General features: G+C 38.1%; 1 protein-coding gene across 2 annotated transcripts in view; it reads left to right on the forward strand.

Annotated features, from left to right (window-relative positions):
- NVL (nuclear VCP like) overlaps positions 1–21,525 on the forward strand; it is a 39,313-nt gene extending 17,788 nt beyond the window's left edge. The window contains exons 17-23 of one of the 2 annotated variants that reach the window (XM_084201703.1): positions 1,039–1,158; positions 2,278–2,377; positions 10,207–10,313; positions 13,947–14,023; positions 15,522–15,610; positions 19,399–19,469; positions 21,264–21,525. In XM_084201703.1, the coding sequence (XP_084057829.1) occupies positions 1,039–1,158; positions 2,278–2,377; positions 10,207–10,313; positions 13,947–14,023; positions 15,522–15,610; positions 19,399–19,469; positions 21,264–21,308 (609 nt within the window). In that variant the 3' untranslated portion in view covers positions 21,309–21,525. Of the gene's footprint in view, positions 1–1,038; positions 1,159–2,277; positions 2,378–10,206; positions 10,314–13,946; positions 14,024–15,521; positions 15,611–19,398; positions 19,470–21,263 lie in introns of those variants that run through there. The other variant, XR_014615993.1, reaches the window with a different exon arrangement.
- Positions 21,526–22,065: the final 540 nt, after the last annotated feature.

Here is a 22,065-nt window from a genome sequence, read left to right on the forward strand (position 1 = left end):
GTGCAGCTGAAATTGCCTTATTTAACCTCTCCTTAAAGTTTTTAGCAATGAAGTTGTTCATGTGAAAAGAAAAAAAAGTCACACGTGTAGCTTAAATATTTATCTTAGTTTAAATTAGGTGGCAGGTAACCCTTCTTGACTTGAAGTAGAGTTTCTAAATGACCAACTGCATACATCACTGCTTTTCTGTAGCATGGAGATTTTAAATGTCAACAGATACAAGTGCTGTAGTTCAAATTTTCAAAGCACTGGACTTAGAAGTGCTCTGATGTAACTTCAGTCCCTTTCAAAGTCAAGAGAATGTGTAGAACTGAGTGGCTGCAGCTCCCATGTGGTGAGGCCATTATCAGTAATGTGGAAGCTGAAACCCACATACTGGGTTTGATTGATCTCTTCCAAATGTTTTTATCTGTCTGCTTCAAGTACTGATACAGGCAGGAAATACAGCACTTAAGTTAATGAGGAGCCCAACTTCTTGTGGAATACAGAGAAAATGGTTGGCTGTGGTTCAGAGACTGTTAACATATAAATTGAATCAAAGCATGTTTGTTTGGAAAAAGTTAAGTGTTTGCATTTACAACTTCATAGCCCCTGTTCCTACAATTCAGCATTCAAAGTGAAATTCTGGCTGACTTTTCAGTTCCCTACCACCAAGCCCCTGTCTTCAGGCAACAACTCTATGAACTTCAGATGTTCATTGTGTTCACATTGCTCACTGGGTTTGTTCATGAACAGCTGAACAGCAGGGTCCTTAATTAAGACTTATTTGTTAATTCTCATCACCAAAATGATGGCAAGTTACAGTTCTTGCCCAGAAAAAAGGAATTCTGTTAAACTCTGAATTGTCAAAAGTCAACTAGTGACAGTTCCCGTGTAAATCATGATCACTAAGGAACCAGAGACTATTGTCAGAAAAAACAGATTACAATTCTCCCTTGCAAAGTACCTTAAATAGTGTTTAAAACTATTGATTTTTTTTTCCCAAGCAAAATCTTTGTGCCTTACACTGTTTCAATGTTGTTTCTCTTGCTTTTTCAGTACGTGGGTGAAAGTGAGCGTGCTGTACGCCAGGTGTTCCAGCGGGCCCGGAATTCAGCCCCCTGTGTGATTTTCTTTGATGAGGTTGATGCTTTGTGCCCTCGGAGGTCTGACCGTGAGGTGAGTCTGCCTTGAGATACCTCCACAAATAAATACTCTGTTACAGCTTTTGGGGACATGGCAGGCAACAGAAGTACCCAGAAGGGTATTTCCCAAGTATTACCCCAGTATTTCCCAAGAAAGGCAGTCCACTAGGCTTTTATTTGAGGGAAATAATGTTGGTCAAGTTTTATAAAGCTTAACACTTTATTTTGTATGCATATATGAAAAAAAAATCCAGAGAAATTCAAGTTAAGCTGTAGCCACATTTCTTTTCACATAGGAAAGCTAGGCACAATTCTTCCCAAGAATGTTTCTGGGTTTCACATTCTCTGAACCTCAGAGAAAGGAAAAACAATTCTTATTTGCTGTGCCTGTGTTTGTGCCAAAGTAGGATGCAATATGGAGATTGTTTACCCAAAGTGATGGTGTTTTGTTTCCTCAGGGCCAAGTGTGTGTGTGTGTCAGGACTGTGGGCTGACAGTCACGAGATTCTGTGCAGTGTGAGCAGAACTGAGTGCTTGGCAGATTCACTTTAGATGTAATGTAACATAGTATAATATCATATAGAATAATATACTATAATAATTACCCTTCTAATAGCATGAAGTCAGATGCATCATTTCTCTCCCCCTCATCAGGGGCAAAAATATCATTGATATTAAGCTATTAAGTTTGTATATAAGATATCACTACTATGGAATTACTTTTTACCTCTCAGTAGCTCACCTGCTTAAAATGTTGTTTCAGAGGTTTCAATATTTAAGAATTCTTTTCCCTCAAAAAACAGAATATTGAGAAATTTTGTGTCTTCTTGGTGAGGTGGATATCAGAATGACTAGTACAAATATTTATATGTACTCCTTTACGTGAGTCCTTTAGTTTTGATGGGAAAGAAAAGGTTTGCCATGTGTTAAAATACATGGGAAGTGTGTAAATAGCATTAATTTGGGATGGAGATGTACTGAGAGCATGAGAGAAGGAATCCACAATGCAGCTCCTTTGAAAGTGTGAAAAGGAAATTCTTTCTTTGAGTAATATTTCAGTGCAGGGAGTTAGTAGATCTTTAGTTGCTTTTACTTTGAAATATTCACATTCCCAGTGTGTCTTTGATTTGCTGACAAATTTCCCCTTCCAAAGTCAGGAGCCAGCGTGCGGGTGGTGAACCAGCTCCTCACCGAGATGGACGGGCTGCAGGATCGACAGCAGGTTTTCATTATGGCTGCCACAAACAGGCCAGGTAAGGACCCAGAGGTCCCAAACAAGAAATCAGGCATCCTTGGTTCTCTTTTAACAAAGTCATGTGTTCCTAAAGATTTGATTTCTGCAACTAAACCTGTTCTCTACTCAAAATTACAGTGTCTGCTCAAATCCAAAGCTTTTCTCATCACTTCATCAGTTAATCATGTTCAGGTGGTATTGTGAGATAAAGCAATCTCTTTAAAATGTGTCTCACTTAGCACCTGGTACCGTTGCTGTTAAAATGCTTTGAAAGACCTTTGACTGCTGTGATTTATCTCCTTGCAATGCAGAAGCAGAAAAGAGACCTGTTTTTTTTTTCCTTTTTTACAGCTTAAATTGATTTTCTATCCAAAGCAGCTTTATAGTTTTTTGCTATATTTTTTTTTCTTGCCTCAATTCATCTGTCTCATGTTAAGACATTTTTCCATTTGTTTATCTTTTGCTTCCTGGGCTCTATGTTCCACACTAGACTCTGTTTGGAGCAGTTATTCTTCTGTTGCTTCATGTCCATCTTGGATATTAAGAACTGTCTTTGCTCCCTCTCTGGCTCTTCAGGTTTTGGCAGCTCTTGCAATTCCAGCAGCATCTTCTCAGTTAATAAGCTAAACATTGATGCCTGCTTTACAAGCATCGTGTGTTTTACAGGCAACTTTCTATCTCTGTTTTTAGGTTTGTTTTGTATTATGGAGAAGCCTTGTGTTTTATACATAGCAAGAAACTTGTCTTTCCTGACTTTAAATTCCATTTAGAAGCTGTGGGTTGTAGATAAAGGAATTTGTTGTCAGTTTAGAAAGAAACAAGCATGAAGGTGTTGTACTTCTTTGGTTATGATTATTTTTCTGAATATTGCAAGTGAAATGAAATACAGACTTAGAAGTCTGTCTTGGTAAAACCATACTGGTGTGGGTACCACAGTTCTGGAAAGCACCTCTGCACCTAGAACAGGTATTTGGCAAATTCCTACTTAAAGTGAGACACAGTTATTTCTTACCTGCATGTATTAAGTAAGGACAAGATGTAGTTTTGCTGAGAAATGGCTTAACAAGAAAAATATTAGCATGGCTATTTTGGGTCAAATTTGGAAGGTGGGAAAGTTAAAATACTTGATATTGCTTTTGTTCTATAAATTAAGGAAAATTTGGTCTGAAATATTCTGTAATAGGCAACTATTAGGTGTTTGTGGTTTTTTTTTTCAATGGTCAAAAGCTTCAAAGATTTGGAGGAAGATCTTCCTATGTCTGGAATTCTTTGCACCATGACAAATATTCAAGCCTTCCACATGGTGAAGTATGAGCAGTAGGAGTTTGAATCTCTTACTTGCTCATACAAATTCTTGGACTTAAAGTGTCAGGTTTTCCTTGCATGAGTTTCCTGGGCTATCAAATGCAATGCAGGATAGAAAATAAGGTTATGCTGTGTATGGATGCACTTGGATGTACCAAGAGTGTTGGTGGGAGTGTCACCAAGTTGCCCTAGCAAAGAGATCTCTCCCCGAATTAGCTGTGCTGTTGCAAGCATTTGTATCAAGCAGCCCTATTTGGAAGTGTTTCACAAGGGCTTCATATCTAATTACTGACTTGTCATTAGCTCTGACTGCTAGCTTGGGCTGGGAATTCCAGCCCTGTGGAAGTGAGGACACATCCAGCTGTACTTCCTGCAGTGCCTCCTCAGCCGGTTGGGCAGGGGGCCAGTCCTTTTTTGGGCTGCTCTGTGTCACTGTTCTGAGCCAAGGATTTTCCTGTGCAAGCACTCCAGCAGCTTCACCAGGGCCAGCTTAGGGTAAATATTGCTCAGATGTTAATTTCAAAATATAAATATTTATGTGTGGCAGGTTTGTCCTAATTCCTTGATTTAGATATACAATGATTCTGTGCTTGCTTGCAGGTCTGATTTCCATGCATATATGAAAAAGACACCTATTCAATTGTTAATTCCTCTCTCTATAAGCCTTTTACAAAGTGCATTTTTACCCTTATGTGGTTAGAAAGTACCTCTGGAATAGCTTTAGGGTATTTTTTTTCCCCTTCAGTTTTAAAAAGTCACTATCACCTTTTTCAGGTGCAGTGGCAGATCTACTGTTTGACCATACAGGAATAGTTAAAATTACAAAACTTTGCCAAATAATGAGGTCTGGCTCATATTTGAGGGATGCTGGGAAATGTGTAAGGCATGAAATCAGCAGTGTATTATTAGTCAGTGACATGGGTGAAAAAAGGGGATTTGAGTTAAAAATACCAAATGTAAAGAAAATGCAAAGGCAGGGCTATCAAACACAATTAATTTCTATTTATTGAATTTGTAGATGAATTTATATCCTTCAATTTGATTTCTATCTTGATAAAGATACAAGGAGTAGTTTGCCAACATTAATAATTTTTTTTTCAGCTGGAAGGTGCCTTTTGGATAGGGTGGATGTCTTGCTTCAGAAGGGCTGTGCATATGTATATATATGTGTGTGTGTGTGTGCATATATATATATATATATATGTGTGTGTGTGTGTGTGTATATGTGTGTGTGTGTGTATACATACACATTTTGGGAAGATTTAGACCATAAATTTTTCCTGTGATATTTGCACTTGTCAATATGAGGAAATAGAGTTTCATCAGAACAATTTCTACTGAAGTTGTGGTTAAGCTGGGGAAACTAATGTTTCTCTCCTGTAGTTTATTCACTGTTCATGGGCCCTAGGAGGAGGCAGTGCTCACCAAATGAGGTTTTGCTGTGTGGTCTGGGTAGCTGAGCACACTGCAGGTAGAGAGCAGTGAAGTCTGTGCTGGTAAAGCACTCTTAACCACCTGAAGAATGCAAAGATCAAGCAGAGACCTGTAGGACAGGCATAGCTTAGACTGGCTACTATATTGAAGTAGTTCCTCCAAACAATTAAAGTTGTGGTGGCTGAAAAGGTTTTTAAATCTTTGTAAGAAAGATTTTTCTGTCCTAGTTGTGGTGAGTAGAGGTGCTGCTGGGGAGGGGAGTTGTGTAATGTAAAGCTAAATAACATATGTGTCCCAGCAGAACTTCTGCAGTCTTCAACTGAGCCAGTGCTGTGAAGTGTGAGATCTCATGGTTTTAATCCATGTTGGTATAATTTATTGGGAGAGAAAGTGGCTTTTCAAGATGCTTCTTTTTTTAGAGTGATGGCATGCATGGTAGCTTTGGGAGCTGGTTGCTGGTACTGTTCATGACTGTTGTGTTTGCTGAAATCATTCAGCAACAGGAAGAGTCATTTTGAAATAGGAGGAGTCTTCTCTCATAAGTTATTATTACTGTTGTTATTGTTGTTATTATTGTTATTATTGTTTAGGATAGCAGTGGCTCAACCACTTTTGGCATCAAGGTATATTCCTGGCACAGTTGTTGCAGTGAGGTGTTGGCACTTGGGACAAAGTATTACTGTGAAATGGTGGTGGTTATTACGTACCCCATGGCTGAAAACTACCAAATTCTCTTTTGTATAGCCTTTAAACACTTGGAAGGCTTTAACTCCCATTTTGGCAAAAGGGTAGGCACCATAGGTTGGTTCCTTTGTTTATCATCTGCAAGTGGTAATTCCTCCTCAGGCAGTGGTGAAAAAAGCCTTTGATATGCCCTAAAAAGCAGGATATTTGAATGTTTTTTGCACTTTGAATGTCCTCTGCAGATATTTCTTGACTCTTTCTAAATTAGTAGAGATGCATTATTCCCAAGTCAATCTCTTTCCACCTAAATGCAGAATCAATGTCAGACTTTGTCTGAAGAGGATTAAACTTTTAAAGCACTCAGTATTATTAGAGAGGGGGGGGGGGGGAAAGAAATAGAGGCAGAAATGTCTTGTTTTTTTAGCACCTTCATGGGTCAGAATAATTAAATTCTTTTCCAGCCTACTTCCTTTGCCAGATTCAAGACTAAATACTACACACCTGCCAAGCACTACTGTTGAATGAAATCTATAATTGCACACAACTTTCTAGCTACCTAGTTTGAATTTCAGGATGGGATACTGCTGCTTTCTGCTCTACTCTTACTTCCCCAGGCTTTGAACATTATAAACTCCTTAGAGAAATGCTGACCAAGGCATCAGCAGCATTTTCCCTGGGATCTAGGGAACTGTTTGTCATGCGAGGAATCAGACAAGACCGTGATATTAAACTGGACATAAATTGTGATGATGTCTTGCTTTTATTCATGGCCTCTTTCTCTAGCTTTCTTAAATTAATTCTTGCAAAATTCCTCTTCTGCTCTTACCTTTCAACACAGTCCTAGTTTCAGAGAGTTCTATTTTTGTTGGCAAGTTTATTTTCATTTTTTTAGAGCTATTCACCTGAACCACATGTTTTGAAACACAATTAAAAAAATAATCACCAGTCTTTAACAATAGTTACAGTTTGGGTTTGGGCATTGTTTATGTTTTTACCTGTTTATACATGTTGCTGAATTAAAGGCAAGATAAGATCTAAGAAAAGCACTTAATACGTGAGGCATGGAACTATTTATTTCATAATAGTTCTAATTCATTCACACAAATGGTATTTCTGCATTTCAGCAGCCCTAGAGTGTTGTGTACCTTTCACAGTAACTTCAGTTGTTAAGGACAGCATTCACCTGGAGTCTCAGAAAAACTTTCAGGGCTTCTGAGCCTGCATTTCAGAACATCACAAATGGGAGGGCCTAGGTCTTGTGTATTTCAAATATATTTTTAAAAGCTGGAGTGAGAGCGTGGGAGAAGTTTGATGGACTCACACAACAGCTGTCACTGCTTGTATGCACTGACCTTCTGTAAATGTGCTTGGCTTCTCTGCAGCTGAGATAAGACATGAATAATCAACTAGAAATGAATGTAGGACTAAGAGATTCTATTCATAGAGCAATGGAATGTCCCTGTATAGGAATTATTGCAGAGATACTTTCAATGGAACATAATGATGCTGTAAAAATTTGCAGTAGTTTGAAGAGCAGTGTAGCAAACTGAAATGTGACTTCATTCTCCGGAGGTTAGTGCCTGTTTGAACCCTTAAAAACAGAGCAAGGAATGGATGTACTGTAAATAGCTTCTCATGTAATTTTGTCAGATTATTTGGAAAATTATACTACTGTCTTCTAATGACAGTCAACACCACTGACCACCTCAGAAAGGCAGGAAATTATTAAAATTTCTCCCAGTAGAAATATATTCTGTCTGTGAGACAACTGCTTGGAAAAGGAGTGTTGTGTTTTATCACATTTCCATGCTTCACTCTCCTTCCAACTTGAGGGATAATAATAGGCTTTGAAAGAGGTGTCTGCCATAACTACCTTAATGTCATTAAAATGGTAAATGTATCTAAAATGAGTTGACTCCCTTCTGTTTAGGTAAGTTTTAAGATAATAGATATGGAGGGAGTGTTGTGATTTACCAGGGTGGAAATGCTTTGGAATTCCTTAAAGTGGTACCTTATTCAGTTCTTTTAAATGGATATGAAGTGCAGCTAATGAGTGAGTTTGTCCAGTGAGTAAATATTAATTTTCTGGGTTATGTGATGAGTTTTCAAGAACTTCAGGCCCAGGTCTGAACCAGAAGAATGAAATGAGTTGATTCATAAGGAGATGGGGAGTGTAGATCTGTGTTTCAGAATTTGGTGTGGTCTTGTTGCTGTAAACCACCATTCCTGCAGCTTATCTAGTTCTGTCAGTTGTGGTAACTTTTTGAATGCAGGCAGTGTGATAATTTTCATACAAAAAGGTGAATGCAACTTCAGACCACATTGCTGCCTTCATAGCAAGTACCACGTTGTCAGTGTGCAAAATGGAAACAGTATTTTCCATAGCAAGCTTAATATTTTTAAATATTATTTAATACTTTATTTTTGGAACGTTAGAATGGGGAAATCAGGGAAGTGCCTGGTGTTGTAATGCAGGCCCTATTGAGAGTATTTGTTTTGGTGTTTGTAACAGATCCTTTGAATGAACTTTGCCATCTCCTATTAATAATGTGATAAGGAACACAGAAACAGGAAAATGCACTTGTGTCAAAAGCAAGACAAAGTGTCATCTGGAACAATGCACAGATGTAGAAGTAACATGTTTTTGTCTGTGCCTGCCACAGCAGGGATTCTATTTAACTCTTGTTTCATCTGGTCTGGATTAAATTAATACAATTAATACAGGTAATTCCTTTTTTTTTTTCCCTTACCATTCTCATCACATTAGCATCTGCACTAGCTGATTTTTCTTCCATAGATGTTTCTGCCCATGACTGCTGTATCCTAGTGGGAGGAAAAAAAGCTTTTGTCCAAGAAAAAGATAATGGAGCTGTCCTTTAACCATAACTGAGAGAGCAACTTGAACAAAACCATCTTTAAAAAGTGGATCAGAACCATACTGTGGTAGGATCAGGTAGTTCAAGTGTTGACAGAGTTAAGCAAACTTTTTTCATTTGCAAAAAAGTGATAGTTTAACTTCCCTGCTACTGTTTTAGGGCTTGGCTGGTGTCTGTTACTGTACAGTAAAGATTAGCAGCTTCACTTTTTGCAGTCCTTCACCTTTAATGTACAGAAATGCAGTAGTTTCTGTGAGCTCAGCTTTGTCAGGAGGGCATAGCCAATGCAGGGTGTTGGCAGTTTCATTGGGAAGCCTTGATAATTTCCAGCTTTAGATTTAGATGGAATCATCAACTGTCACTTTAGGGAGAGGTTCCTGCAGTAGCTACCTCACACATTCATATAATTGATACACTTTCAAATAGGCTGTTATAGTAAAAGTATGGATTTCTTTATATCTTCTGTGAGGGCTTCTGGGATTTTGCTGCTCACCTTACTGTGGCATGTAGGATATCAGAGAGTCACAGAATCATTTAGGTTGGAAAAGACCTCGGAGATCATGGAGTCCACCTGTTAAGCCAGCACTGCCACATCTGCCACTAAACTGTGTCCCCAAATGCCTCATCTACAGACAGGTCTCCAGGGATGGTGACTCCAGAGAATTCCCTAGTGAAACATTCATACCATTATTGGCTTTTGGTAGATGGGGAAATGGGGCATCAAGAAGCATTGAGAAACATCATGCAGGCAGTTTGTGCTGAAATACAGACAGGAATTGAGGCCTTTTCCAGGTTTTATGCCCTGTCTGTATCTCTTGTTATACCAATAGTCAGTATTTACATCCTGACTGACTTTGTGTACATTTGGTATCACAGCCTGTGGTGCTAAAAGGCAGCTACACATTTCTGTTACACTTTAGCTTTGAATGGTTTTCTAGAAACATTTGTGATAATTTTTGTTTTCTTATTTCTCCACACATAATAAATTTGGAGTCTGTAGGTTTCCCTGGGAAACAAATTCTGTTCTTTGCAGCTCTTTTTGGTATTTTCCTGGGTTTCCTGTTTTACCATTCAGATAAACCTTATGTAGTAGAAATACAAATGACAATAAAATACAATAAAATTAAGTTTGCATATGGATGGTTGTGATTGGCCCTGTGTGCTTGTTATGCTTGACTTCTCATTTTCCCTTTGGGTAGAGTTCCTTCCAGTAGAAGAAACTGTAATAATTAATGTGGAATTCCTCAGCAAAAATATTCTAATTCTGTATTGCCAAATATAGAGTTGTCTTTTTATCTGAAGAGATTAAACTGGTATTTATGAGCCATCATTGATCAGATGTGGCTTAATTTTACTGACTGTTAGAGACTTGTTGACAAAAATGAAACTTTTTCAATCAGCTCCTTTAATGCTCAGAGCTTCAAATGCATGGCACAAATACTTCTTTGAGTCTTGGTACAAATATGCATGTATTCCTTGTCATGTGCAGATATTCCTAAGGGTGCAGCTCATTTCTGGATTAATTCTTTTCTATTTTCCTCTCCCTAAGATATCATTGACCCAGCTATCCTGCGTCCTGGTAGGCTGGATAAAACACTCTATGTGGGTTTGCCACCACCTGAAGATCGACTTGCTATTTTAAAAACCATCACCAAAGTGAGTATTTGGAAATATATCCTTCATCTTGAAGCTTGGTGGAATGGTGTAAGACAAATAAAATGTTACAAAGAATTGCAGGATCCTGTCTCATGAAACATTTTTCAGGCTATTCCATGAGGTCATAAAAATAATCCTTCAGCCCATCTGCTGTTAAATTTGCTCTGGGACTGCAAGGGGCTGATGAATCTTGAGTAAAGCAAACCTGTTAAACATAGAACTTGCTGCTTTGATAGTCACAGTTTGAACAGATTTAATTAGAAGATTCCTATCTGAGTGAGTAATGGGCCTAGAAGTGTTTTGTAAGCTTTTTTTGGGGGGGGGTTCCAGACATTCAGCAGAATGATTCACAAGCTCCATCTGTATTTGCTCAACAGTAGTTGTGACACCTAATTTGCTTTAGGATGAAAAGAAGCTTGTGATGATTGAGGTTGTATGTTAAAGTAAATGTGAAAATGTACAATCTGTGCCTTCATGGGCCCTCCCTGTGGTGGACAGCACAATCTGCTACTTCAGACACTTGGATTATAGAATTCTGGGAATGTTTCTCCAAGTAGGGCACAGGAGGAATCAAGGCCTTAAAAAAGAACATAAAAAGAATATTAATTACTTAGATATTTCCTACTTTTTTCCCAGTAGATCAACATTGATTGTTAAGACCAGGTGTTCTATCAGATCTTGGTTTGAGCTGCAAAGGAGACAAAGTCTTTGCTGTAGAGGAAAGATAGCATTATGAGAAGTGGGGCAAAATTTGTTTAGTGTATTTGTAATAAGTGATGACCAGACTTGTGTAACTCTAAAGTTGTGGTGTGCAGGCAATAGTTGATTCAGAATTCAGAAAGTGAGAACTTGTTCCAGCCTGTTCTTTCATGCCAAAATGGATGTTCACAGGGTGACCTCTCATTACAAATTCCAGATGTTAGATTTTCCTTCATTTGTGGTGTGCATTGCTTCATGGATGAAAATAGATTAAGTATTCTCCCATTTGCTATTTGCAGTAGACAAGTTTGTTGTGTCTAAGTTTTACAGAAATACTTCACTTAATACTTTTCACAACCCTGTTCCTAATGTTCTTCATGAGATGTTGAGAGGAATTGAGTGTGACATCTCTGAATACTGTAAGGAATCACAGTTTTTTATTTTACCAGATTTATTTTTAAAGGTAATGAGGGGTGTAGGGGAATAGTGTAGCAGAGCTTGGTGCTTTGCTCCCTTCACTGAAACAAAGGTGGCATTAAACAGAGCTGATTTCTCTCACTCTCACCCCATGTAGCCACCTGGCAAGGGCAGGATCTCTCATGGGCAACACTGAGGACAAGGAACTGTAGTGAGTCCTCACTTCATCTCCTGGCTTCCTCTTGTGTGTCAATGACCAGCTGGTTGTTGGGGAGAACTGTTTGCAGTTTCCCATCAGGAATCAAGTTCAGAACTGCACTTACTGCCATAAATCCTGGGCGAGGTCGCTGAAAAGTGTCTTTGCTCCCTTCTGCTGGGAATCTTTGTGCCTACAGTCCTACCTTCCTGTTGGGATAGCACCAAGAGGAGTGGCAATGGGATGTGGTAACCCTGTTATTATCCCACTGCCAGAATATTTTTGTCTTCTGCTGGCATCAGCTTTGATGTGAACTTATCTGCTTATGGGTCTTCTTAACAGCAGGAATACATTGCACAGTGTTTATCAGCTTGGTTTCTGTGGATCCTGTCACTGGTTATCATGTTGTTTATCTTGCTTTTTGGAATGCAAAATGCTTTCATGCATGCTTAATTCACACTAGTCTGGCTATTTTGATTACAAATCCTTGTGGTGAATGAGGAGTTAAATCTTTAAAGATGTATATCTGTTATCTGAAAGAACAACATGGAGTAGGAAGAGGGGAAAATGTGTTTAATTAATTGAAATGCTTTATTTTTTGTCAGATTTCATCCATGCATTCTAGGTGAGGAAGTGTGAAAAATTTGAGAACTTATTTGCTCAAGGCTAGAGAAAACAAAATGTTTGGTGCAGATGTGAGTGGCTTCTGAATGATGCCATGCATTCCCAGAAGTCTCCAAGGAATACGTGCACAGCATGTGGAAACAGAATCCTTGCTGAATGAAAACATGGGTGCTTAAAAAGGCAGCATGAAGGGTGGAAAAGGGACTTGGGGGGAGGAACAGGTTGTCAGGAAGACAGCCTAAATGTGGGTTGTGAAAGACTTTTATTTCAGTTAACTTGTACAAATCAGTCGTTCCCAATTACGCACATTGTGCAAGAGAAGCCTGCCTTCACATGTTTCAGTTACTGCTGTACTTAAACATTCCTGGAAGCTGCATCAAGCTCCTCTGCTGCACAGAGCTTGGCTCCAGAGCAGGGAGAGCAAAAAATGCCCTATTTGCTCCACAAAGCAACAGGTTAGCATTTCTTTTTAGCAGAAGAGGCATCTCTCTGGCTTGCAATTTCCTATAAGAGTTACTAAAGTATCCCATATGAAGTTGTATGAAGCTTCCTTGTTCCCAGGTTAAAGTCTCTCCTTTCAGGATGTTTTCAAAACAGGCTGCTCTTTTAGCTTTTTGTTGTGGTGTTATTCTGGATTTTTTTTTTTTCCCTTTCTAACTGTTAAAGATTCATTCAAGATTGTTTACTTATTCTGCCTAGTACTTGACCGTTCCACTGTCTGTTAAGTATTCAAGTATTTTAACTTGTCAGGTACTACTACACATTTTATTTTTTTCTCTTGAAGGTATTGTAGATGTGCAGCATATTAGTTCCTCTGAAGGAGTCAGAAAATATTTATGTGAATTTGTGCATTTCTGTCAAATGAGTGTTGGACAGAAATGTATCATTATATCCTAGAAGTGTTCTTTCCTGTCAAAACTCAGATATTGTTTGATCAAAGAGACATCTGGAATCTCTGTACTATCATGATAATACTTTACTGTTGTCTAGGCATAACAGGAGGTTCTCCAAGCTTACAGTGTTTGGAAATTTTGTTGGCTAGTTTCAAATACCATTTATGCCATTTAAGACTTTTGCTGTTGGAGATGCAAAATAATAACAAAAGAAACCACTTCTGGAATCTTTCTGGAGGAAGCAGTAAAAATATGGACGTGTCCAAAAATCTACAGTATATCTAAATTCCAAATGAAACCTAAATGGAAAACTTCTAAATTTGAAAATCTATATCCAGAATATAAAAGATACACAATTAATTTAGTCTTAAAGGTGATAAGACTAAACTGACTTGCCTATTGCTTAGCTGTTTGATTTCAACACACAATAAAACCAGAGGAAGTTCAGCTAAACAAGCTGCTGAAGCAACCAACTATTATTAAAAATAAGCCCACATATGGAATAATGTTGTTGCTACAATGCCCTGGGGCAGGCTGGCCATCATTTCTTGAGAGAAAATCTAACCTGTGGGTGGCAAGTTAAAATTTACCATTGCTTAACATTTCCTAATTAAATGGTTTTAAGGCTGATTATCCTTCTTGCCAGTTTGAGATTAAAAATATGTACTTTGGTGGATATTGCAGGAAACTTGTCAGACAAATATATGATTCCTGATTAAAGAAACTTCATTACTTCAGGGATGATAGATGTAAAAGAAAAAAAGTTTTCTTACTTTGTCTTTTTCCTTACCTCAACTCCTTTAGGATGGCACCAGGCCTCCCCTGGACAGTGATGTGAGCCTGGAAGAAATTGCTTACAGCCAGCACTGTGATTGTTACACGTGAGTATCTTCTACTTCTGACTTTCATACTTCGTGTGCAGTGCCAGCAGTCTTTGGTGCATGATCAGCTGGGTTTTGTTGGTATTATTAAGAGGGCTTTTTAACTTTATAAACCTTTTCCCTTAGGGTATTTTTCTTGCTTTTCCTTGTGTTTTTTTCCAATAAATTGGTAGGAATATATGGATGCTAAATCTTCATCTGGAATAATCTTCACATTGCAGACACAGAACAGTGGAGGCCTTTTGGTTTTCTTTGGTTTTATTTTATAATTCTTGCATCATCTGAGGAACAAAGAGCCCTCTTTAAGTTGTGGGCCCATACACAATGGTGATGAAAGCAAATTGGTTAAGCAGCCATAACCAGCTTGTTCTGTCACAGAGTTGAGAGCAATCTGTTTGACAAAGTAATGAGGGCCCATTTCAGTTTTGGGAATAGCAAGGTGTGGCTTTAGAGAAAGCTTGATGACCATACCTGTCAAAGTAATTTGCAGTTATGGTCCATAAAATTTAAAAAGCTTTAAGCTATTCAATAATTTAGTAATACTCAATGTTTTTATGGAGGTCACAAAATATAAAGTTTATGACAGGCTGCTTGCCACAATATTATTGGGAAAGATGAGTAATTTTTCTTTCTACACCTTTCATTCACTGGTTTATAGTCCAGAGGTTTTTTGTTCAGTGTGTGGGGGTTTTGGTTTGGTTTTTTGTTGTGGAGTTTCTGTGGGTTTTTTGTTTCAGATTTTGTTGTTTGGTTGTGGGTTGTTTTTGATGCTTGGGTTTATCTGTATTTTGAGTTTGGGGGTTTTGTGTGTGTGTGCATGTGTTTGGGTTTTTGTTTTGGGTTCTGATGTTTTAGGTTTTGGTTTATTTGGGGTTTTTGTTTTATCTGGTTGGGTTTAATTTTTGATTTTTAAATAGTTTATGACTAGTACCCCCAAATGAAGCATGGGGAGTTAATTTTGAAATTTTTTTTGATTTGATGACTTTCACCAGCTGAAAGACATGTGAAAAGTTCCAGCTGTTCCAGTTCCAGAAAACTGGAAAGGAATACTTTAACTGATCTGACCATGTTTTGTGGATACTGTTATTTTAAGAGCCTGTTAACTTTACTGTTGATGCAGCTTTGAGCAAGTCATTTTTGTAATGCTGAGGGATTTCATTTGAATCTCTCATAAGATTTATTAAAAAAAGAAGTGTTCCCAAGAAGGGGCACAGTATTAATCAACCCTTTGGCATTTTCAAAGATGCTGAATGGGGGTTTTGCCTCTTTCCTTGTTTCTCTTTATTTTTATCTTAATTTGTGGCTAAAATCTGAAGGGCATCACTCCATAATGAAGGTTGCAGACTGTGTAATCATCAGGCCTCTTTCCGGTGTTCTTAAGATGAAACTTTGTGACAGCACAACCAAATTTTAATGTCATTTTTAGTGTCTTGTCTTTCTATATGCCATCAGCAAAATAGAACTTTATCCCCACATAACCTGTTGTTTGTATCCCTAGAGGGGCAGACCTTTCAGCTCTCGTCCGTGAGGCTTCCATTTGTGCCTTGAGACAGGAAATGGCCCTGCAGAACACTCAAAGCAAGAAGGGTAAGAGAGCTTTTAAAAGAAAATCTTAACTGAACAGTGACAAGATAAATGGAATATAAAGTATTTAAAGTAGTTGAAGACAAGCATAAGGCTGTGAAAACTGAAGATCATTGACTGATTGACTTCTGAGCCAAACAAAAAATAGAGTCACATAAAGGGAGGTAGGGGAATGCACAGGAAAAATGGTTATGCCAGAAGTCAGCACAATTATTTTTTTTAAAGAATTGAAAGTTGCAACCTTAAAGAAAAGTTTCTGTTAAATGGTTATGTAAACTGATTATTTTCTAGACTAAACAAATACCCCTTTGCCAATTTTCCCTGTCACTATCAAAGACTAATTACACTGATGTATTTGGAGGAGGGTTGTAAACTGCACATTCCCTGATTTCCTACCTTTGGCACCCAGCTGTGTTGTGTAACTGAACAGGTACATCCAGCACTGATGGACTTGGGAAAATCTGTGCCACTTTTGATCTTTGGTGCTTACCTCATCAGTGCCTCTTGCCAGGAGTTATAAATTGATTCAAGTACAATCTCTGCCCTTTCATTTTCTGTCTGAACTGCTGGTTTAAGTTGTACTTTTTTTGTGGGGATTTTTAAATTATAGATTGAAACTTTTATATAAAATGCCTGTCTGTTTAGATTTCTTCCCAGTAATTTTGTTTGTTATTTTATCTTTAAGCCAAAATGCAAAGCTAAGATGGAACTGTGACTTTTCAGATTATGTTCTTGGAAAATATTGTAGGTTTTCATTATGCCCCTGATTTCTAAGAGCAACACTGGTATTTTAATGGCTTTGAATGATTCTTTTTGATCTAGTACCTATCCAGTCTTGTCTGGTTTTTAGCAACAGTAGATTACCAGAGCACAGTGTTTGTATTCCCTGTTCTGAGCCAACAAGAATGTTCAGCTAGAGGAGGAAAAAACCCCGAGCTATACAAACCTTCCCTGTAGTGTGATCTGGTTACCCATTTTGCTTTCTGTAGCTGCCTAAAACTCTTGATTTGAGGTAGAAATATCTGAGTTTATCCTGGTCATTTTTATAATTGTTCAGAATACAGCAGGCTTTATTCAAAGCTGTTCATCCCTTGAATTCAGCCTTCACAGTTAGGATTGCAGCCTAAGCACTGGCTGTGTGAATGTGTAGGCAGCCAGCAAGTCCATAATATATGTACAGCTTGATTTGCATGTTTATAGCAGCTGCTTGCTTGCACTGTCCTTGGGTTTCCAAGATGTCAGCCCTGATTGGTATGAAAACATGTGAGGTGGTTTCTGATTTGAGACCCTGTTCATTTTTATCTTCAAGATAAAGACTGAGGATTTTCTTCCTTCAGTGTTGAGCAGGACAAGCTCAGCTGCCTGCCCTCCCACACTCTGCTTGGCTGCTGAGTGTCCTCTTCAGTCACTCCTTTGGAATCAGGGCTGCTCCTTTCTGTCCTGGAGAAACTGTTGCAACTTCTTGTTATACCTGATATTTTCCCTCTGGAATAAAATCAGGGGTGTGGTTTTTTTAACACTTGGCAGTGGTTTGCTTGAAGTTAACTTTTAGAAAGTGAAATGTAAAGATTTCTTTTTGGTGATATTTCTTAGGAGAATTCAGAAATTCTACTGCTAATCTGCTGATCATGTTAGTCACTATGGTCTGAGAATTGCCAGATACAGAAGGTTGTAGGGCAGATTTCCACTTTTATGCAGCACCCCTGGATTTCCCCATTGTTGGGCCAGCACTGAACGCCCAGAAAGGTTCACTGTCATTTGCAAACTTGGAGTTTCACTTCTGCCTCCCTTTTCCAAACCACTGAAGATGGTGCATAAAAGTGGTTTCAGCTGTACTGCCAGAGTGGGACCCACCCTACTGCAGCAGTTCTGCAGTTTCTGTCAGGTTCCTCAGAAACTTTGGAACACCACGTGCTCCTGCTGATTTCTTCCCATTGACATCTTAAGTCACCTGTTTAGCTTAATCTTGTGTATTTATTTCAAACAGATCTAGTTACACAGAATGTACAGGGTATGAGAAATAATAGAGAGACCCTTACTCCTGTTTCAGCTGCACAAATACAGACCTTCTAAGCTATGACCCTTTTTGTACATTTTTATAAGAGATAGCCAGTGGTCCCACATCACCTGCAGTCTGTAGGGCTGATCCTAAGCAGAGAATCTATGTGACTTTCTGTTAGAGCAGTTAAGAGCAAGTGTGGTTTAACAAGTGAGAATAAAGCTTTGCATCTTTGCAATTGAATTTGAAAAGCAAGATCTGGTCCTTGTTTGATAGGAACCATGTATCCCTCACTCATCTATGTAAATAGGAAAACTGCAATTTCATATTTTGAGTTTTAAGTACATTGTCTTATTTTTAAAAGATTGTACCTGTTGATATACTTCATTATTTTAATTTAACAATATAAATGACCTACTTATTCAGACTAAATGGTTTGGTCTCAGAAATCCAGGCAAAGTGTGTTAAAGCAAGTAGCCAAGTTCTAGATTACTCACAGCTACATTTTCTACATGATCAAGCTTTGGACAAGCCTTTATCACATAATAAGCATAAATTAGTCTAACTTAACCTGCAGTGAGAGCTAGCTAGCAGGAGATTTTCTCTCTTCCTGTAGCATTGTCACAGGTTTGATTAAAAATTACATGCTTAAATTTTTTTAATTTAAGCATGAAAGCAAAACTGAAAGCAAAATTAAATTATCATAGCGTTATTGTTTTACTGAGTTTTAATGACTCAGTCTAAAAGTAATGTCTTCTGAGAAAGTCCCAATTTGAACCCTTTTCTTACTGTAAATAGCATTTCCTTGGGGAAATAGGTTAAATTCCTGATATTTTAAACTTGCATCTTCAGATTTTCCAGGTGTAACTTTATCTGATAATAGGAATGTTGAACATGAGCTCCAGAGAAGTGAGATGAGAAAGCAGTGAGGCTGTATGTTTAGCTCAGTGAAATTTAACCTTCATCTTTACCTTTAACACAGGTAATCATAACTGTAGGGTATTTGCTCTTCTCCTTAATACCTTAGACAAGGTATATTTCATTTTTGATTTAGTATCTTCCATTTGCTTTTTAATCTTTTACTGTATCAGCAGAAAATTTTTGTTCAACTCTGACTCAAAATATATTAATGTTTTTTCATGTTGGCACATCCCATTTAATGTGGCAGAGGTGGAAATAAAAGCAATAATCATCCTGATGAAAGAGATTTAATGAATGCACCAAACAAGACTACAGTTTGTATTTCTGATATATCTGGTGCAGAGTGTTAGCTGGTAATTAATCTTTGTGTAGTGGCATTTTAGGATTTTTAAATCCAGATTAAACAAGGTGCTTCCTTGTCAGAGCAGAGGACTCTATGACTTATTTGATGTATGCTTAAGTTTTAACATACTAAGAACACCTGTTCAAAAGGTTATTATTAGGAATAATTACTGTGGATAGCTGCATTAAGGTCAAAAAGGCAATTTGCATGGATTTAAACACAGGGAGTTGTAGCAGTGAAAGCTTTCATCACTTCTGTGCAATGCCAGATAAAGCAATGATATAAAGAAATTGAGTAGAATTGGAATGTTTTCTAGATACTTCTTAAATAACAGGGAAGTTTAATAGTGAATTTATGTTAAGAAAAAAAAGCCCAGAAGTGGAAGCAGCAGAATTTGAGGGATTCACTTCCAGAAAGGTTATGGGAATTCAGTTAGGTATCATGAATGCTGCCTTGAACTACATGCAACAGTCACTTGATTGCCATTTTTCTGCAATTTCAGTCATTTATTTTGCTTTGTTCTTTAAGGAGAAATCAAGATTTCTCGTAAACACTTTGAAGAAGCTTTCAGGAAAGTGAAGTCTTCAGTGTCCAAACAGGTAAGGTAAAATTCCAATATGTAAAGCTCATTACTCCCTTGGGAAGGACACTCTTCTGATGCTGGAGGCTGCTGGGAATGGTTAAGGTTGCAGCATCCTTAGATGGATTTCAAACTGACACTGCCTGATTCTGCATTAAACAAACCTGATGTTTGTGTTAAGGTCAGAAATTACAGCCTCCCTCTTCAGCTGCAGATGGTGCACTGTATGTAGATGGCTTACCAAGATATCAAGGTTATTTTTTACTGTGGTGCCTTGGACTTCATTGACATTCCCAGATTGATTATTAACCTGGCCCTAAGCTCTTATGTCTGCTGAGCTTTCAATGTAGAAGTCAAGACCTTTAGCATGCACCACATCCTGCCACAACTTTTCCTCCCCTGTGATGATGACACACAAAGATGCTCAGCCTTTTCCGCTGATGTGCAAGAGATGTAAATTTGAGAGGGGACATAAAACACACTTTATGATCTTAGTTATTTCTTATCACTCTTTTCATTATTTGGATTTGTCAAGCAAGTTCGTTGTAAACATTTCCTTATGCCCTTTTCCTTTCAATGACTGAAAGGAAAATTGTTCAGTCATCTTAATTACTATAATTTTGAAGTTAATATAGAGGAATTGCTATTATTGCAGAGCTTGTGTCTAGGTCTCCATGTCTTGCCAAGAGTGTACTGCAGCCAGAATACAATAATGTATTCACATGTAGCACTAGCCAGAGAGAAGTTAGTAAACTGTTTCCTTTCATTTTTATTGTATTTTGGTGGGCAGTGACCTTTCATAAAATTAAAAGTAATCTTTGGCTCCAAGAACCTTTAAAAATGATGCTGGCTGTTGTTTTCCCTTTGCTAATTACTAAGCAAACAGCCACAAAAATTTAAAATATCTCCTCTAACATAGCAATGACAGTTAAGTATTAGAACATATTCCTCCTGGTTAACCAAAAATGTTATTCTGCATCTCAAAGGCAGCTTAAATACCACATGTCTGAGAGTCCTATATTTCAATTATATTCATCTGAAGACTTGTCAGTTAGGTATTTTGAAATATCTTTTGCAATACAAGACACTTATCTCCCATTTCCAGCTGCTCCTTCCTATCTGCTAGACAAATTCAGGCTGACAAAAAATACAGTAATATAGACTTTGCTATGACACTGGTAAATTTAAAAAAAAAAATGCTAAAAAAGCTGCATCTCACTGATCAGGTGCATCTACCTCTTTATCCCATACACATCTCTATTTTTGGTTTAATTGGTTGGCTTGAAGATAAACAAAACAAATTCTTTAAGCTGTGGGCAGACATCACCTTCTGAAGCCGGATATTTCAGTGGAAGTATTCTGCTCCTCAAAACTCTCATTTTGAGTGACCAGTGAAAAGGGTTGAGGAACAGTTAGGTTAGACTAGCAAAGGATGATCCTGTCTGTTCCTTGTGCAGAACTAGATGGGGGAGCAAAGTGTCAATTCAGCAGCTCCTGTGGTGAAGAGGGCAGTGCCTTCTCAGTGAAGCTGCCATCTAACCCAGCATGGCAACAGGAACTGTAAGAACTCTGCCTGAGGCCTCTGGGAATTGCACACCATTGTTGACTCTCCCTGGACTACCTCATTTATGAGCTAGGCTAGTGGAGGTTTGCCTTCTTTAGGTTTTTGTTTGTAAATGTTTTAAAATGCAGCTAGTGACTCATAGAGCTGGTTTGTTTCACTTGCTTAAATAATATACAAAGTCACTTTTAAATACTGTGTAATTTTTTACCACTGTCTGAGGTATTTTTCCTCTTCTCTTGGCGCTGTCAGGATCGAATAATGTATGAAGAACTGCAGAAGTCACTGTGCAGGTGATACATTTGGACAATTCCCAAAAGAGACTCTACACTGATGAAGAGTTCTGCAGTGCCTGTTTTCAAGAGGCAGGTTGGAAAGAAGCTGTACTAAATCTATCTCTCAACTTTTTATACATTTATACGTGAAAAAAACGGTCATCACAACCTACTCCTCCAAAGCACCCTTAAATTAACTGTCTCCAGAATAAAAGATACAATACATGCTTCCTTCTTACAACCATTTACATTTCCCAAATGAATGTTTTTAGTGTTAAAAAGTTAACACCATTCTGATCTATTTGGTGCCCTGAATCAGAAATCCCTGAGGCACAGGCTAACCCTTCCAAGTAGTTGTTTTCAACCACCAGAGAAAATTGCTGTTTTCTAGAACAAGGACACTGAAAGAAGCTCTGGGAGGACAGAGCTGTGAAAGCAGGCTGGGAAAGTGCTGCACTGGAAGCTATCACACCATTAATCATGCATTTTCCAAAGACAGTGACACATGATTGTGCCAGCACAGGTTCTCTGAGCTGCTAACAGTTTCCTTCCACCTTACCAAAATAAACTGCCCACAGATGGCAAGCTGGGAGGGTCAACTAGGAGAGAGTAAAGTTTGGAAATTGGAGAAGTGCTATGATACTATGATTCAACCTAGGAAACATTTGAATTAAGAGGTACTTAACAAGCTGGTGCTCAATTATTTTCCTTAAACAGATAAATTTTCAAAATTGGGAAGCATCCAAGTTAAGACAAAACACTGAAAAGTGACAGATTAA

The sequence above is a fragment of the Fringilla coelebs genome, assembly GCF_963513975.1.
Source record: "Fringilla coelebs genome assembly, chromosome: 3".
Lineage (NCBI taxonomy): Eukaryota > Metazoa > Chordata > Aves > Passeriformes > Fringillidae > Fringilla > Fringilla coelebs.